Raw genomic sequence first — 14,798 nt, 5'->3', positions numbered from 1 at the left:
GTTGGAGTCTCACTCTGTCACCCAGGCTGGAGTGCAGTGGCACACTCACAGTCACCCCAACGTCGACCTGCTGGGCTCCAGTGAGCCTTCCACCTCAGCCCTCCAAGTACCTGGAACTACAGGTGCACGCCATCATGCCCAGCTAATTTTTTATTTATTGTTGAGATGAGGTCTTGCCAAGTTGCCCGGGCTGGTCTTGAACCTGCAGGCTCAAACAATCCATTTGCCTCTGCCTCCCAAAGTGCTGGGATTACAAGCTGAGCCACTGAACCCAGCCACTGATGATTTTTAAAAATTATTATTATTCTTATTATTATTTTAGGTTGGAGTCTCACTCTGTCGCCCAGACTGGAGTGCAGTGGCCGCTCCCGGCCACCGCAGCCTCGACCTGCTGGGCTCCGGCGATCCTTCTGCCTCAGCCTTCCGAGTAGCCAGAATTACAGGCATGCGCTACCACGCCTGGCTGAGTCTTTGATTTATTGTAGAGATGTGGTCTCGCTGCCCAGGCGGGTCTCAAACCCGCGGGCTCAGGCAATCCACTCACCTCAGCCTCCCAAAGGCGCGGGATTACAGGCTGAGTCACCGAGCCCAGCTCTAGCTCCTATTTATAAGTGAGAACGTTCAGTGTTTGGTTTTCTGTTCCTAATGTAGTTTGAATAACTGTTTTTCAGGAAGTTTTAAGAAACTCAGATCAAGAAGTGGATTGGCTGTTCAAACTTTCATTTGCATATGATATAGTCAATGTGAGTATAACATAAACTTTTTAAAAGAATAAATACCATAGTGTTTTTGAGTTGTTCTATGTCTTGGATTAAGTTGAGCTGTGATCTTTCCTGAAAATTCTGGCTGTCTTCAGAGCTTCTCTTCAAACAAAGTGATTCCAGTTCTAAAACCTGCCATTTCCATCAGATTTTAAATTCTTTTCTTGTACCCTGATTGCAAGTAAATATGGAGAGACGAAAGTAATTTACACTGAAGTCGGGATGAAAGCTATGCTTATCTGACTGAGGAAGAGCAGAGTATTTACATTTTAGGGAAGAACTTTTTATCTCAAAGGGAATCTAATTACCAGGACATAAGTCAAGCTGTGGAAGAGGATTTCTAATACTCCTTCCTGCTCTCTAGTCACTGATTCCTTTTCCTAGAACATGGGGTTCCGTGCCACAATAACCACAAAGCAGCTGACTTAAGAATTGGGCTAGGGATACAGGTCTGAGAAGGCAAATAAACAGGCAGAATCTTTACTTGGGCACAGAGGATTGCAAAGAAGAGATGCAGAGAAGTAGAGAACAATAATAGCTAAAGCATATATAGTACCCACTTTGGGCCAGGCACTTTCCAGTACTTTGTATATATTAATTTGTTTAATTCTCAAAAAAGTACATCTATTGTTACTTCTGTTTCACGGATAAGAAAATGAGGCACGGAAAGTTCATATAACTTGCCCAAAGTCTCATAGCTACTAAAAAGTGGGGCTAGGCATTTTTGAGTCCTGTATCCTTAGCCACTGTAACATACTGCTTCCCAGTTGGAAGAAATAGAACTAGACAGTGCCCTTTTGTTTTGCCTCATGTTCAGAAGCCCATAGGGGCTGGGAGGGGCCGTTCAGGGGAGGTAGAAAGAGGCCAATTCCTGCCTGTCCCCATGAAGGTGGAGGGAGTGCTGAGAGGTGGTAGCTAGATTCCAAAGCCCCAGATGACTCATTGTCTCAAAAGGCCACTGCCTGGACATGCAGCTGGTGATGAGAAATGGAGAGGGCAGGAGTGGGGCTGGGGAGGTTAGCTGTGGAATGGGTCATGTCAGTGTGGACTGGCCTCTTAAAGCTGTTCTCCACCTGGGCTAAATCGAGTTGTTCTAAATAAGCTTGCTACGAATACTTGCACCACCAAAAGAGACCAAGCCAATGACCTAGGAGTGGGTCCTGGTGAGGAAGCCTCTCAGTCTGACATACAGGCAGCAGGCTAAGGGCTAGGTGTCAACTGCTAGTCAACAGTCTAGCCATCAGTCAGCATTCCCATCTGCCAACCAACAGACTCCTGTGAGAAGACCCTGTCTGGGTGTTGTGAGGGCTGCAGGGGTGAAACATAAGCTCTGCCCTGCTGGAGTGTTCATTGAGTGACTTTGCCAGGCCATTTCTCTCTGGACCTCAACTTTCATGTAGATAGAATAAATAAGCTTGGCCCGATTGACACTGAAGGGCTTTCCTTCCCCAGGAATTTTATTGCTTTTTGTTTCTAGGAAACTGAGGCTTGTGAGCCTCTGATTTCCTAAGCTTTACTGGGAAGCCAGCATAATGTCATCAAGCAAGAGAGATGAACAAAAACCTCTCTGCAATTGGGACTCTATGGACAACCCTGGGCTGCCACTGTTAATTCCCCCAACAAGCCTATGGGGTAAATACTAGCCAAATATGATAGTCACCAGCACATGTGGCTATGGTTAATGAGCACTGGAATTACAGCTAGTCCCACTCAAGTATACAGTTTACACTGGATTTTGTAAACTTGGTTAAAAAAGAATATAAAATATCACTAATATTTTTATATTGATTACATGTTGAATATTAAAATTTTTTCGATGTATTAGCTTAAACAAAACATATTATTAAAATGAATTTTACTTGTTTAGATTTTTAAACATGGCTACTGAAACTTAAAAACTCTACAAATGTGGCTTGATTATGTTTCTTTTGGACAGCAATCTTAACAATTAACAATAAACTCCATTATTAATATTTTTTTGCTCAGATTGGTGCTATTAATATTTATGCCATTTTCAAGAGGAACAAAGTGAGGCTTAGCAAGGTGAAGTCACCTGCGCAAATGGTAAAAGGCAGATTAGCGTGACCAGAGTCTCTTCAAAGGCTGTGTTCCTTCTTCCCTGCTAAGTACCAGACAGCACAGATGTGGGACCCAGGATCGCTGTCAGCCACTCAGGAATTTCTAGTAGGGCAAGAAATGTAGTTAGCAAACAGGTGCTAGAAGTGCCAAAAGTGAATGAAATTATTATAATATCCTTTAATGATGAATTCTCTCATAGCTCTCTTTGTTTTCCATCAGTGTACATAAAAATCATACATTTCCATTAAGATAGAAAATGAAAACAAAGGCTGAGCATGGTGGCTCATGCCTGCAATCCCAGCACTGCAGGAAACCGAAGTGGGAGAATTGCTTGAGGCCAGGAGTTCAAGACCAGTCTAAGCAACATAGTGAAATCTCATCTCTAAAAGGATAAAAATAAAAATTAGCTAGGTGTGGTAGTTTGTGCCTTTTGTCCCAGCTGCTCCAGAGGCTGAGGCAGGAGAATTGCTTGAGTGCAGGAATTCGAAACTCCAGTGAGCTGTGATTACACCACTGTACTCCAACTTGGGTAACAGAGCAAGACCCTGCCTCTAAAAAAAAAGAAAAAGAAAAAACAAGGACATGCACGTCATCTCTTGGTCAGGACTCCACACCTAGATTCCGAGCATCCCTAAGTGTGTCATTTTCACCATAATGGAATAAGTGCTTCTAATATCCTAGAATGTAAAATATTTCATACCTGGGATGGGTTTGGCACTAGCAAGGGCAAGAAGAAAGCAGAAAAACCTTGTGTGTGTTGGGGGCAGTCCTGCTGATTGGAGAGGTCTCTGTGAGACCAGAGAGAACTGCGGATTGGAGACAGGTCTTACTATATTTCAAGCTTGGATCTCAGCCTATTGGAGCCTCGCTGTAGAAAACTCTCCAGATCCAGAGGAGTGGGCTGCAATTCTGAAATGTGATGCAACTTTACCATCTCAAAAACAAACATACCACACCGATCAAGGAATGGGGGTGGGGGGCGGTAGTGGTGTATCCACTGTCCTGGATATTTCCTTACAGTTTTTTGTATCAGCCCATATTTCTCACACAATCTTGGCCTCAGGGTTCTGACTCAGGGGCGAGAGTGACACAGCCTGTCGGCACTGCTGTTGGGAGAGGTGCAATCCTGAGCTAGTGCCTAAGAAGCCCACAGTCCTATCCTTAAGTGCAGCTGTCCTTTCAGGATGTCCTCCTCACGTGCCTCCTTGTTGCAACATCACGGGTTAGGGCCTTCTTATAGCATCTCCTGTGTGTGACTTCACTGGCCATTCTCAGCTAGGTGGGTGACTCACTGGAACTTACTGTGGTTGCATAATCATGCCAGGGGAGTGGGTATGCTTTGTCCTATGCTTCTCCCTTCTCCCCCACCTCCTTTCCCTCACCCAGGGCACAGGAAACAGTAAGAGCTAGTGGTTTAGAAGAGGCTGGGCTTCAAAGCTGATCCAACCTGGGCTCATGTCCCAGCTCTGATCCCAACTTCTTGGGAGTGATTTGAAACCCTGAGTTTCCTCACTGTGAAAGAGAGAATATCAACCTGTCTCAGAAAAGACTAAACGTGATGATATGTAGAAAGTACCCTGGACAGGTACAAAGTAAGGGCTCCAGGAAAGGTTATTTATTTGTTATTTCAGTCTTGGATCTTAGCTTAAATAAAAGGTTATTTATGTATTTGTTATTTATTTGTTCACCACAAATCCATATTACAGTGTGGATTCCCTTGGAACCTTGTGGCTAGAATGAAGTTCTCAATTGCTTCTCACTCTCTGCCTTTCATGGGCTTCTTTCATTGGTAAAGAAAGCTGGGCAATTGGTCAAGAGCCTGGATTGGACTCAAACTGCAGAATTCCCAGGTCAGCTCTATCACTGGCTCACTATGTGGCCTGAGGCAGGTTAATTTCTTTGTTCCTCTTTTTTCCCCCCTGTAAAATGGAATTGATGACAATAGCATCTACCTCTGTAGGGTCACGAGGAGGATTACATGAGTTAATTTAAGTAAGGGACTGAGATTGGTCCCTTCCATGGCGTTAACTGCCATAAGGTTAGTACTATACACTTTAAAAATCCAGGAAGACCCTTGAAAGGGCCACTGTTATTTTTCACTCTTGCTTTGAAACTTCTTGGGTGAGGCAGGTGGGAGGAGACCAGGCTACCCAGGCCTTAGGAGTGGTTGGGCTGGTGCCATATAAAATCTGTATCTAATACAGATTCTTGATTTGGGCCCAAGCATTGTGTGTATGAATATTTTTAAGCTCCTCAGGTGATTCATTTCATAGACAAAGTGGCTCCAAAAATAGCCTTGTACCTGTGAAATACTAAGTTTTTTTTTTACCAGCTCACAAAGTATTTTGAAAATGAATGATTCAGAGATTCAGTTAAAGCTACATAGAGTTTTTACGTCAGTACTTAAAAGTCCAAGAAATCGGAAATGTTGAATAAATATTATTTAAATCCCTTTTCAGTGAAGCCATCAAGGAAGGTAAAGAAAATAAGACAAGAAACAGTTGGTCCCCCCATCTCCTTGCTCGAAGATGATTTGCTTCTGAAAAGCAGTTGGCCCTTTCCCCATAACCCTCATTTTATGGCTTCCTGGGTTGCCCTTAGAAATTTCACAGAAATACAAATATCTGTTTCTCCATTTCTGTTTCATACAGGACAGTTCTCATATTCCAAAAATAATCTCTTCTCCTACCTGTCCTTTTTTCCTTCCTGAATTCCAGACATTTCGGCAAGCCTCTCCCTGCCCATGGAGAGGCCCCCATATCCCAGCATCCTTGCTAAGTGAGAATTATCATTGCCTTATAATCCCCCTCTGAAAGTGTTTCCAGATGAGACAGTCTCTTCCCCATTCTGATCATTCTCCTGCTTTCATATCCTTAGACTTGTGCTTGGCTGGTGCCATATGTAATCTGTAGCTAATACAGACTCTTGTGTTTGGGGCCCAAGCAGTGTGTGTGTGTGTGTGTGTGTGTGTGTGTGTGTGTGTGTGTGTGTGTGTGTGTGTGTGTGTGTGTTTAAGCTCCCCGGTGGATCCTAATGTGTAGCCAAAGTGGGGGACCATTGGCCAGGTCAGGTCTTGTCAGACTGTATGTGCACGTGAATCACCTGGACTCTTGTTAAAATACACAGGCTGATTCAGTAGGTCTAGAGTGGGGCCAGACATTCTGCATTTCTGCCAAGCTCCCCAGTAAAGCCAATGCTGCTGGTCCCCGGGCCATCCTTCAAGTAGAAGGCATCTAGGCAGTCCCATCTCACAGGTGGGAAAATCGAGGCCCAGTGAGGCCAGTGACTTGCTTGAAGAGACTGAATAGAAAAGCCCAGACTTGAACACATGTCTCCTACCTCTAGTGTTCTTTCTGCTCTCTTCATAAATAATAATAATAGTATAGACCCCCTAAAAACAGTGGATAACTTAAGAATTTTCAATGTTCCTCATTTTATTGCTTTATCCTGAGAAATGCTCAAACAGGATACTTAAGCTCATGTAATAGTACATAATGTATAATATTATAGGTAATAAAATAATCTTTCACAGTGTTGCTTCTATATATTGATATCTTTATCATATGTATGCTTTTGTCATATTTATATAATTTTCATAATTTATATTGGTTATTTATTTTGTCTAGTATTTCAATGTCATTATTATGTCTAATTGCTATAACCATGCTATGAGGTAGGTATTGTTGTCACTTCTATTTTGATAAGAAGAATGAAGCTTACAGGGATAACGTAACTTGCCCTCTGCTAAGTGGTAGAGCTGAGATTTGAACTCAGGAGCCTGACCTCTAGGATGTGTTTTAAACTGGACTTATCTTCTTGGCTTTTCACTGAGGAGCCACAAATAGTTTTCTCTGTTTGGGGTGTCCCTACCCAGGTTGACTCCGTGGACAAGGGGCAGTGCTGGTGGCTCTTGAACAAATGAACACAGACGTCATTGCCCTGGGTCTCTGTTTCTGCCCATCTGTCTTTCTGCCTCAGTTCCTTCCAGCAGTGTCACTGGTCCCTGGTCTGCCTCATGGCTCATTTTCACACTTGCAGGGCATGCCCCCTGGGGTCCCACGGCAACCTGAAACCTTCCAACTGCCTGGTGGATGGGTGGTTGCAGGTGAAGCTGTCGGGATTTGGGCTGTGGGAACTCAAGTGTGGCCGGACATACAGAATATACGATCAGAAAACGGCTGACCACTCGGGTAACTATTGGCAGACCTTGACCCACGAGCTATAGGCAGAATGGTCAGGGGTTCCTTACCCCATCTTTGCTTCCTGATGCTCACGTGCACAGGTACTCACAGGTGGGCCTTCCTCTGGAGCTGACAGTAGGTTGGCTGTTGTCTTCACTCAAGTAGAACGAGAAAAAAATAGCTCTTCTGGGCGACCTGAGGCCATGAAGTGATGTCTGCGTCAGGAGACTGATTCTCATCCAGCTCAGCTGGGCCATCGGAAACAACCATGGCGCCACCCTTTAGTCCTCTGTGTTTCTTCCCATAGTCATCCCACATTCTCAGCGTAGAATGCAAGATCTGCCAGGCACTTTAAAGATAACCGAGTTCCAGAGTTCACTGTCTTCCATGTGGTTGGTACGCCCCCACCCCCCACATATCAACTGAATATCTGAAGATGGAGTCTGGACATCTGTATTGTTTTTTAAATGCTCCCAAGTGATTCTTATGTGCCTCTTAAGATAAACTCACTGTCTCAAGTTCAACCCTCCCTTACATATGAGCAAATTGGGGCTTGGCGACTCTTCCTATTTGTCCAAGTTAATGGAATGCCCCTGATTCCACTTCCTCACATAGCCCAGGTCCTGCTGAGCTCAGTGTTATCAGCCCTGATTCCCTCTCTGCTAGAGCAGCAGGTCGCCAGCAGCTTTTCTGGGGATGGTCTCTGTACTGTGTGACAGGATGGTGTCATGTAGAAAGATAAGAGGGAGAGTTTGAAAACCTGCCAGTAACCCCTCCTAGCTTGCCATCTTCTAATGATTATAAACTATAATGATATAAGCCTGTAGACCTCCCTGCAAAGAATAGTAGATACATAACATAGGTAAATCTATAGGGTCATGCAGATTGGTGGTTGTCAGGAATTGGGGGTAGGAGGAACTGGAGAAACTGCCTTCTGGGAGAGGGGCTTACTTTGGAGACATGAAAATATTTTTGGAACTAGGCAGAGGTGGTGGTTGCACAAGGTTAGGAGTGTGCTAAATGCCCTGAATCGTTCACTTTCAAATGGTTAACTTTGTGTTATGTGAGTCACACATCAATGAATTATTTTTTTAAATATAGGCAATACAGAAAACAAAAAATGCAAACTACCTGTCATTCTATTCCTGAGTAAACCACCATTGATACGTTAGTGCTTGTCCTTCCTGCCGATTTTCTCCATGTTCACAGACAAAGACCCCTATTTGCTCTTCAAGTCAGACTCCATCAGGGCTGATGGCTCAGGGCTGGACGCCTTCCTTTCTCCTGTGCCCCCTGAGGATGAAGGGGTGGGTTCTCCAGGTGTGCCTGGAAGCTCTCTCACTCCCTCTGGACATTTCATTGCTTTGCAGAGCTCCACTGGATGGCCTCAGAGCTGTTGCAGCTTCCGGAGGTGCTCGGGCAGGCACTTCGAAGGGCGACATTTACAGCTTCACCATTCTGATGAGGGGCTGATTCACCACTGGGACCACGGGCCCTTTGATGACCTCAGTGAGGTACCAGATGGTAAAGTGGGGAAAGTCTGCGTGGAAGGGCATGCTAGCTTTGAAATGTTTGTTTTTGTTAATTGTTTTATTAATTTACAATTTAACCCATTCTTTTTAAGATTTTAAAATCCATACTATATATCTAAATTAGAAAGTGTATTGAATTTTGGTTACAAAAAAAAATCAAATTATATAGCCTATTGCAGCAGCCAGAGGGATCCTGTTAGAAAATGAGTTGGATTATGTCACTTCTCTGCTCAAAATCCTCCTCTGGCTTCCCATCTGGGGAGGGGAAAAGAATCCTTCCCATGGCTTACAAGACCTCCAAAGGCCTTTAAACCTCTGTGACCTTCTGCGTTGCTTTCCTAGGGTCGCTATAACACTGACCATAAACTTGGTAGCTTGAAACCACAATTTATTCCCTTGTAGTTCTGGAGGTCAGAGGTCCAAAATCAAGGTGTTGGTAAGGTTCTGCTCCTTCCAGAAGCTCTCAGGAAGATTCCATTCTTTGATTCTTCCAGCTTCTGGCAGCTGCCTCAGCATTTCTGGACTCATGGCCACATGGCTCCAATCTCTGCCTCTGTCTTCTCATTGTCTCCTTTGTGTATTTATCTCCTGTGTGTCTCTTAGAAGGATACTTGTCACTGGATTTAGGGCCCACCGAGATAATCCTAAATGGTCTCAACCCAAGATCTTTAACTTAATTATAATTGCACTTGCCTTTACATCCCTTTTCCCAAATAAGGTTAGCAGAATCCGGGGATTAGGACATGGGCATATCCCTTTGGAAGACACCATTCAGGTTGCTATAACTTCCTGATGCCTTCTCTCTTGGCTCACTCCTTTCAATCACGCTGGCCATCTTCATATGCCTCCAACACGCCAAACTCGCACCCCAGACCCTTTGCACATGCTGTTTCCTTTGCCTGGGTTTCTCTGATCTCATATTCCTATATTCAGGTTTTCCCCATTTTTTCTTAAGGACTACACAATTTTTCATTGTAAGAATATGTCATACATTGTTCACTGATAACACATTTCAATTGTATCCCACTTTTTGCTGTTACAAATTGCTGCAATGAGCAGTCCTTTATCTTTGCACACAAGGGTGAATATTTCTTCGGGATAGATTTCTAGTTGTGAAATTGAAGAGATGAATATATTTTAAATATATTTAAAATTCATGATAATGCTGTTCAACAGCCCACTTACAAAGGATATATTCAGGCTTGTTTTTTTGTTGGTTGTCTGTTAACAAATGCTGATGCCTGGATCTCAGTTGCAGAGATTCTGTGCCATTGGTTTGGGGTGCTGTCTGGTCATCAGGGTTTTAAAAGCTCTCCAGGTGATTACAATACGCAGCAGCTCAGCCTGAGAGCCACTGTCTTGGAAAAAGGATACTGGTGTGTGTGCGTGCATATGCATGAGTAAACCCAGCCACCTTTCCATTGAATTTCTTTTTTCTTGCCTTGCTTACCATTTGTAGCCCATCAGTGGCTTGTCACAAGTCTTAGTTTTAGATCATCCTCTATTCCCTGGAAGCTTTTAAAGTCAAGAGCCTCTGTAGGGGTATGCAGTTGCTTTTAAACCAGATTCCTGTTTCTAATTTATGGCTAAATAAAGCAGACATGAGACTCATCTAAAAAGGGTAACTCAAAATCCAGGTGCATCTAACTTTGGAACCAAGCAAATACACAAATATTTCTAGACTGAGCCCAGACAGGAACTCACCAACCACCACTCCCTTCTGGTTGTGCCAGTTGGGGTCCGTGGGGGTGGGGGGTGGGGAAGACTGTGGACAATCAGAATATTTCCCCCTCATTGTAGTCCTCACAAAATTAAATGAGAGCCAGCGACAGGGGACTATGTATACACAGGACTGCAACCAGGAAAAATACAGTGTGCCTCTCATTCATGGACAAGCACACTTCTTCCTTGGTTGTCTCATGCTTCCTTACAAACCTGGCACCACAAGCTGAATAAACACTGATTATCTGCGTATGCCAGACCAATGGTATTCAAACTTTAGTGGGACTGGGAATCACCTGGGGACGGTTAAAATACAGAATTGCCAGATACTGCTCTCGGGATTCTGGTTCAGTAGGTCTGGAGTGAGGCCTGAGAATGTGCATTTCTGTCAAGTTTTCAGGTGATGCCAGTAAACCACAGTTTGAGAAGCAATGGCCTTGGTCCTTGAACCAGCAGCAACAGCATCACCTGGGAACTCATCAGAACTGCACATTTTCAGTCCCACTCCAGATCTGCTCCATTGGGAACCATGGGAGGTGGGCCCAGAAATCTGTTTCTGCAGCCCCCGGGGGATTCTGATGCCCAGTGCCAAAGCAAAAAACAGTTGCACTGTTGTGACTAGTAGACTGTTAAAGATTGTGGGATGGAAACAACTGGCTGAACACTAAGTAAGTAATGAACACATGTTCTCTGTGTGTGCAGGCCATGGTTTAAATTTGTTCTCAAAGTTTTGCATCATTTTACTGATGCTGTCATGGCGTTTCTTAGAGCTGAACAGAGGATGACAAAAATCACCATAGTAGGCCAAGCTTGGTGTCTCAGCCTGTAATCCCAGCACTTTGGGAGGCCAAAGAGAGTGGATTGCTTGAGCCCCGGGGGTTCGAGACCAGTCCGGGCAACTTGATGAGCCCTTGTCACTACAATAAATGAAAAAAGTAGCTGGGCATGGTAGTGTGTGTCTGTAGTTCTGGCTACTTGGAAGGCTGAGGTGGAAGGATCGCTGGAGCCTAGCAGGTCAACACTGGGGTGGCCGTGAGTGTGCCACTCCAGCCTGGGCGATGGAGTGAGACTCCGACTCAAAAAAAGAAAAAAAGAAAGAATCACCATAGTAATTCTTCGGTCTCTGCTTTTGGAACCACTGCTGTCCTGTGTCTCAAATTGTACTTCATTTGGGAATGAAACACAATTTCCCAGAGTACTTTATAATGCACATTCTTTCAGAATACTTCTAGGCACTAAAAATGTACACTGAAACAAGATTGTATTTTACATACAGTTTTGCAATCTATATTTGGTAAATTATATTTCTTAATGGTCATATCTTCTTCAGATTTCCTTAGTTTTTGCCTAACATTTTTTTTCTGTCCCAGGACCCCATCCAGGGTATCATATTACATTTAGTTATCACATCTCCTTAAGCTTCTGTTGGAAAAATTCTCAGACTTTATTTTTGTTGACCCTGACACTTTTGAGCAGTGCTGGTCAGATATTTTGTTGAAGGTCCCTTATTTGGAATTTATCTGCTATATTTTTCCTTTCTTTTTTTTTGAGTTGGAGTCTCACTCAGTCGCCAAGACTGGAGTGCAATGGCTGCTCCCGGCCACCACAGCTTCGACCTGCTGGGCTCCAGCGATCCTTCTGCCTCAGCCTTCCAAGTAGCGGAACTACAGGTGCGCACTACCACGCCCGGCTACTTTTTTGATTTATTGTGGAGATGAAGTCTCGCCAAGTTGCCCAGGCGGGTCTCGAACCAGCGGGCTCAGGCAATCCACTCACCTCAGCCTCCCAAAGTGCGGGATTACAGGCTGAGTCACCGAGCCCGGCTTATTTTTCCTTTCTAATGGTTACACTGGGGTTATGGGTGTTTAGGAGGAAGACTGCAGACAGAAATTGTCATTTTCATCATATTATAATAAGGGGACGTGTTCTCAGCCTGACTATCGTTGTTGATGTTGACCTTGATCACCTGGCTGAGTTAGTGCTTGTCAGTTTCTCCACTGTAAAGAGACTCGTGAATTTTCCCCTTCCATGCTGTGCTCCATGGAGGGAAGTCACCCTGAAGCCAACACCTAAAGGGTAGGGAGTTAGGCTCCACTCCTTGAGGAGGGAATACCTATGGGGATTAGCTGAAATTCTTCCCTGTGGGAGACCTGTCTACTCACCCATTTACTGATTTTTCTTTTTTTGAGTCGGGGTCTTACTCTGTCACTCAGGTTGGAGTGCAGTGACACAATCATGGCTCGCCACAGTCTCAACTTATGGGCTCAGATGATCCTTCTGCCTCAACATCCTGAGTTGCTAGGACTACAGGCGTGTGCAACCACCATGCCTGCTAATTTAAAAAATTTTGGGGAGTCATAGACAAGATCTCACTATGTCGCCCAGACTGGTCTCAAACTTCTGGGCTCAAGCAATCCTCCCACTTCGACCTCCCAAAGTGCTGGGATCACAAGCATGAGCCACAGTGTCTGACCTCATTTGCTTATTTCTTCAATTATTTATTTATGAACATGGACTCATGAATACTCATTTTATACTTTGGATTATAATCTAATACTACTTTATTTTGTTGCTCAAATGGTTCTATTCTTGGCCATTCAATTTCAGGTGACTTCTGTATTTCTTTGACATAGAGCCATCACCGTGGAGTTTTGTTTTGTCTTGTTTTTGAGTACTTCCTTATTTTCTAGTATGACAAGAACCTCCAGGCTCATCTTGCCTGTCCCCTGCCCCAACACTAGAAGGATCCAATTCCCCCAATGAGTCCTGGCTTCTTTTGTTGGAGAATGGTATTAGAAAACAAGACCTGGGCTCTAGTGTGCTCATGGCTACTGGGATGTTGCTGCTTCTGGGCCCTCTCAGACAGAGCGAGGAAATGTATGTGTGCCATATGTATACATACATATATTTATAATATATATACATAATAACCCATATGTATACATACATACATATATCAATAAACGCACGTGTGTGCGCGTGTGCGCGCACACACACACACACACACACACACACACACACGTATCTGCATCTATATTAAAGTAAACATAAGTTCATCTAGACTTCTCCAAACCTAACTTATCACCACTGTGGATCATTCTAGTCTCCCTCCTTGCTTATCTGTAATCTCCATCTCCAACGCCTGCCATCCATGTACTTATTTGTTCATTCCCAGGGTATGTATCCAGTGATTTCAGACTTGTTCACCTGCACTCCCATAAGAAGCAATTTGACCAGCTTGAGTACAAGGATCATGAGTTGTTCCTTTTGTTTTTAGTCTCATAGGCTTTGGTTATTTCAGAAGTTAGGTGGGGGCAGTCTCCTCACCCTATCCCCTTCCATGAGGTAGCATTCATGCATTTGTAACACAGTTAGGTTCTCTTGTCACTGTCTACATTCTTTCTCAGGGGTGTCTAATTCCCTAGTTGATATATTTTTAGTTTTCATTCCTTATGGTTAACTCTTTGTGCTATAAAGTTCTATGAGTTTTGGCAAATTTATAGTGTCCTATATCCACCTCTATAGTAGCATACAGAGTAGTTTCCCTATCCCCTGATCTCCACCGTTCAGCCCTCTCTCCTCTCCAAACTCTTGGCAACTTCCGATCTGTTTTCTATCTCTATGATTTTGCCTTTTCTAGAATGTCATATAAACAGAATTATGCAGTATACAGTCTTTTCAGACTGGTCTCTCTAACTTAGTAATATGCATTTTAAGATTCATCCATGTTGTTGGACCCACAGTATTTTTCTTATTTTTATACCCCAAACATGTATACATTCTCAACATATTATTTCCTTTACAACATCTGGCTAGTCACAATGTTTAATAAACTGTAGAAGCCAATAAAGAAGTGAGAAAAAGTAGGTTTATAAAATTGGACAGGAAGGCAGAACACGAGGCTAATATATATTATTTGTTCAAATAGCTTTCTTGGAACATATTGTATGGAATGAAGACTGGCATAGGGCACACTTTTGGGGTTTCCAACACCAAATGCTCACACATTGTCCATATAGAGTATGACTTACCTTAAGAAAAGTTCTACTTTCAAAGCCTTGATTTAAAAACAGATTAATCCGGAGGATACTTAAAAGTTTTACATTAGAATTCTTTATTTTCTAGAAGGATTCCAAATATTTCTGTTAAAATATTCAGATTTCTCTGGGATTCAAATCTGTTCTGGCCTTCCCTGTCTGAGGAGAAGGGCCATGAAAAGATCGTGGTCATGGTGAGAGCCTGCTGGGATGAATCTCCGGAGAGAAGACCTACTTTCTCCTCCATCAAGAAACTGTTACGAGAAGTCAGTCCCAAAGGGTGAGTTAGGTGTGCAACAGACATTTTCTCTTATTCATTTAACTATCAGAATTTAACACTATATGATTGTTCTATGTGACTCTCCTTCCTCCCTCCCTCCCTCCCTTCTTTCCTTCTGTACTCACTCAGTATCTAACCCTATGTGGAGCACTGTGCTATGTGCGATTAAAGAGGAGTGAGAAATTTTCTCTATTTTTATCAGTGTT

The 14,798-nt window shown here is 43.5% G+C and overlaps 1 protein-coding gene across 1 annotated transcript in view; it reads left to right on the top strand.

Annotated features, from left to right (window-relative positions):
• Positions 1-14,798, top strand: part of LOC103255846 (guanylate cyclase 2G-like) — a 44,214-nt gene that overhangs the window by 19,156 nt on the left and 10,260 nt on the right. The window contains 6 exon segments of the mRNA XM_021710336.1: positions 672-743; positions 5,492-5,565; positions 6,879-7,030; positions 8,392-8,430; positions 8,433-8,486; positions 8,489-8,550. Coding sequence (XP_021566011.1) covers positions 672-743; positions 5,492-5,565; positions 6,879-7,030; positions 8,392-8,430; positions 8,433-8,486; positions 8,489-8,550 — 453 coding nt within the window.

The sequence above is a fragment of the Carlito syrichta genome, unplaced genomic scaffold (genome assembly GCF_000164805.1).
Source record: "Carlito syrichta isolate Samal-C Ts95f unplaced genomic scaffold, Tarsius_syrichta-2.0.1 Scaffold288451, whole genome shotgun sequence".
NCBI lineage: Eukaryota > Metazoa > Chordata > Mammalia > Primates > Tarsiidae > Carlito > Carlito syrichta.
Note: the sequence above shows the minus strand (reverse complement) of the source record. Positions and strands in the feature narration are given on the sequence as shown.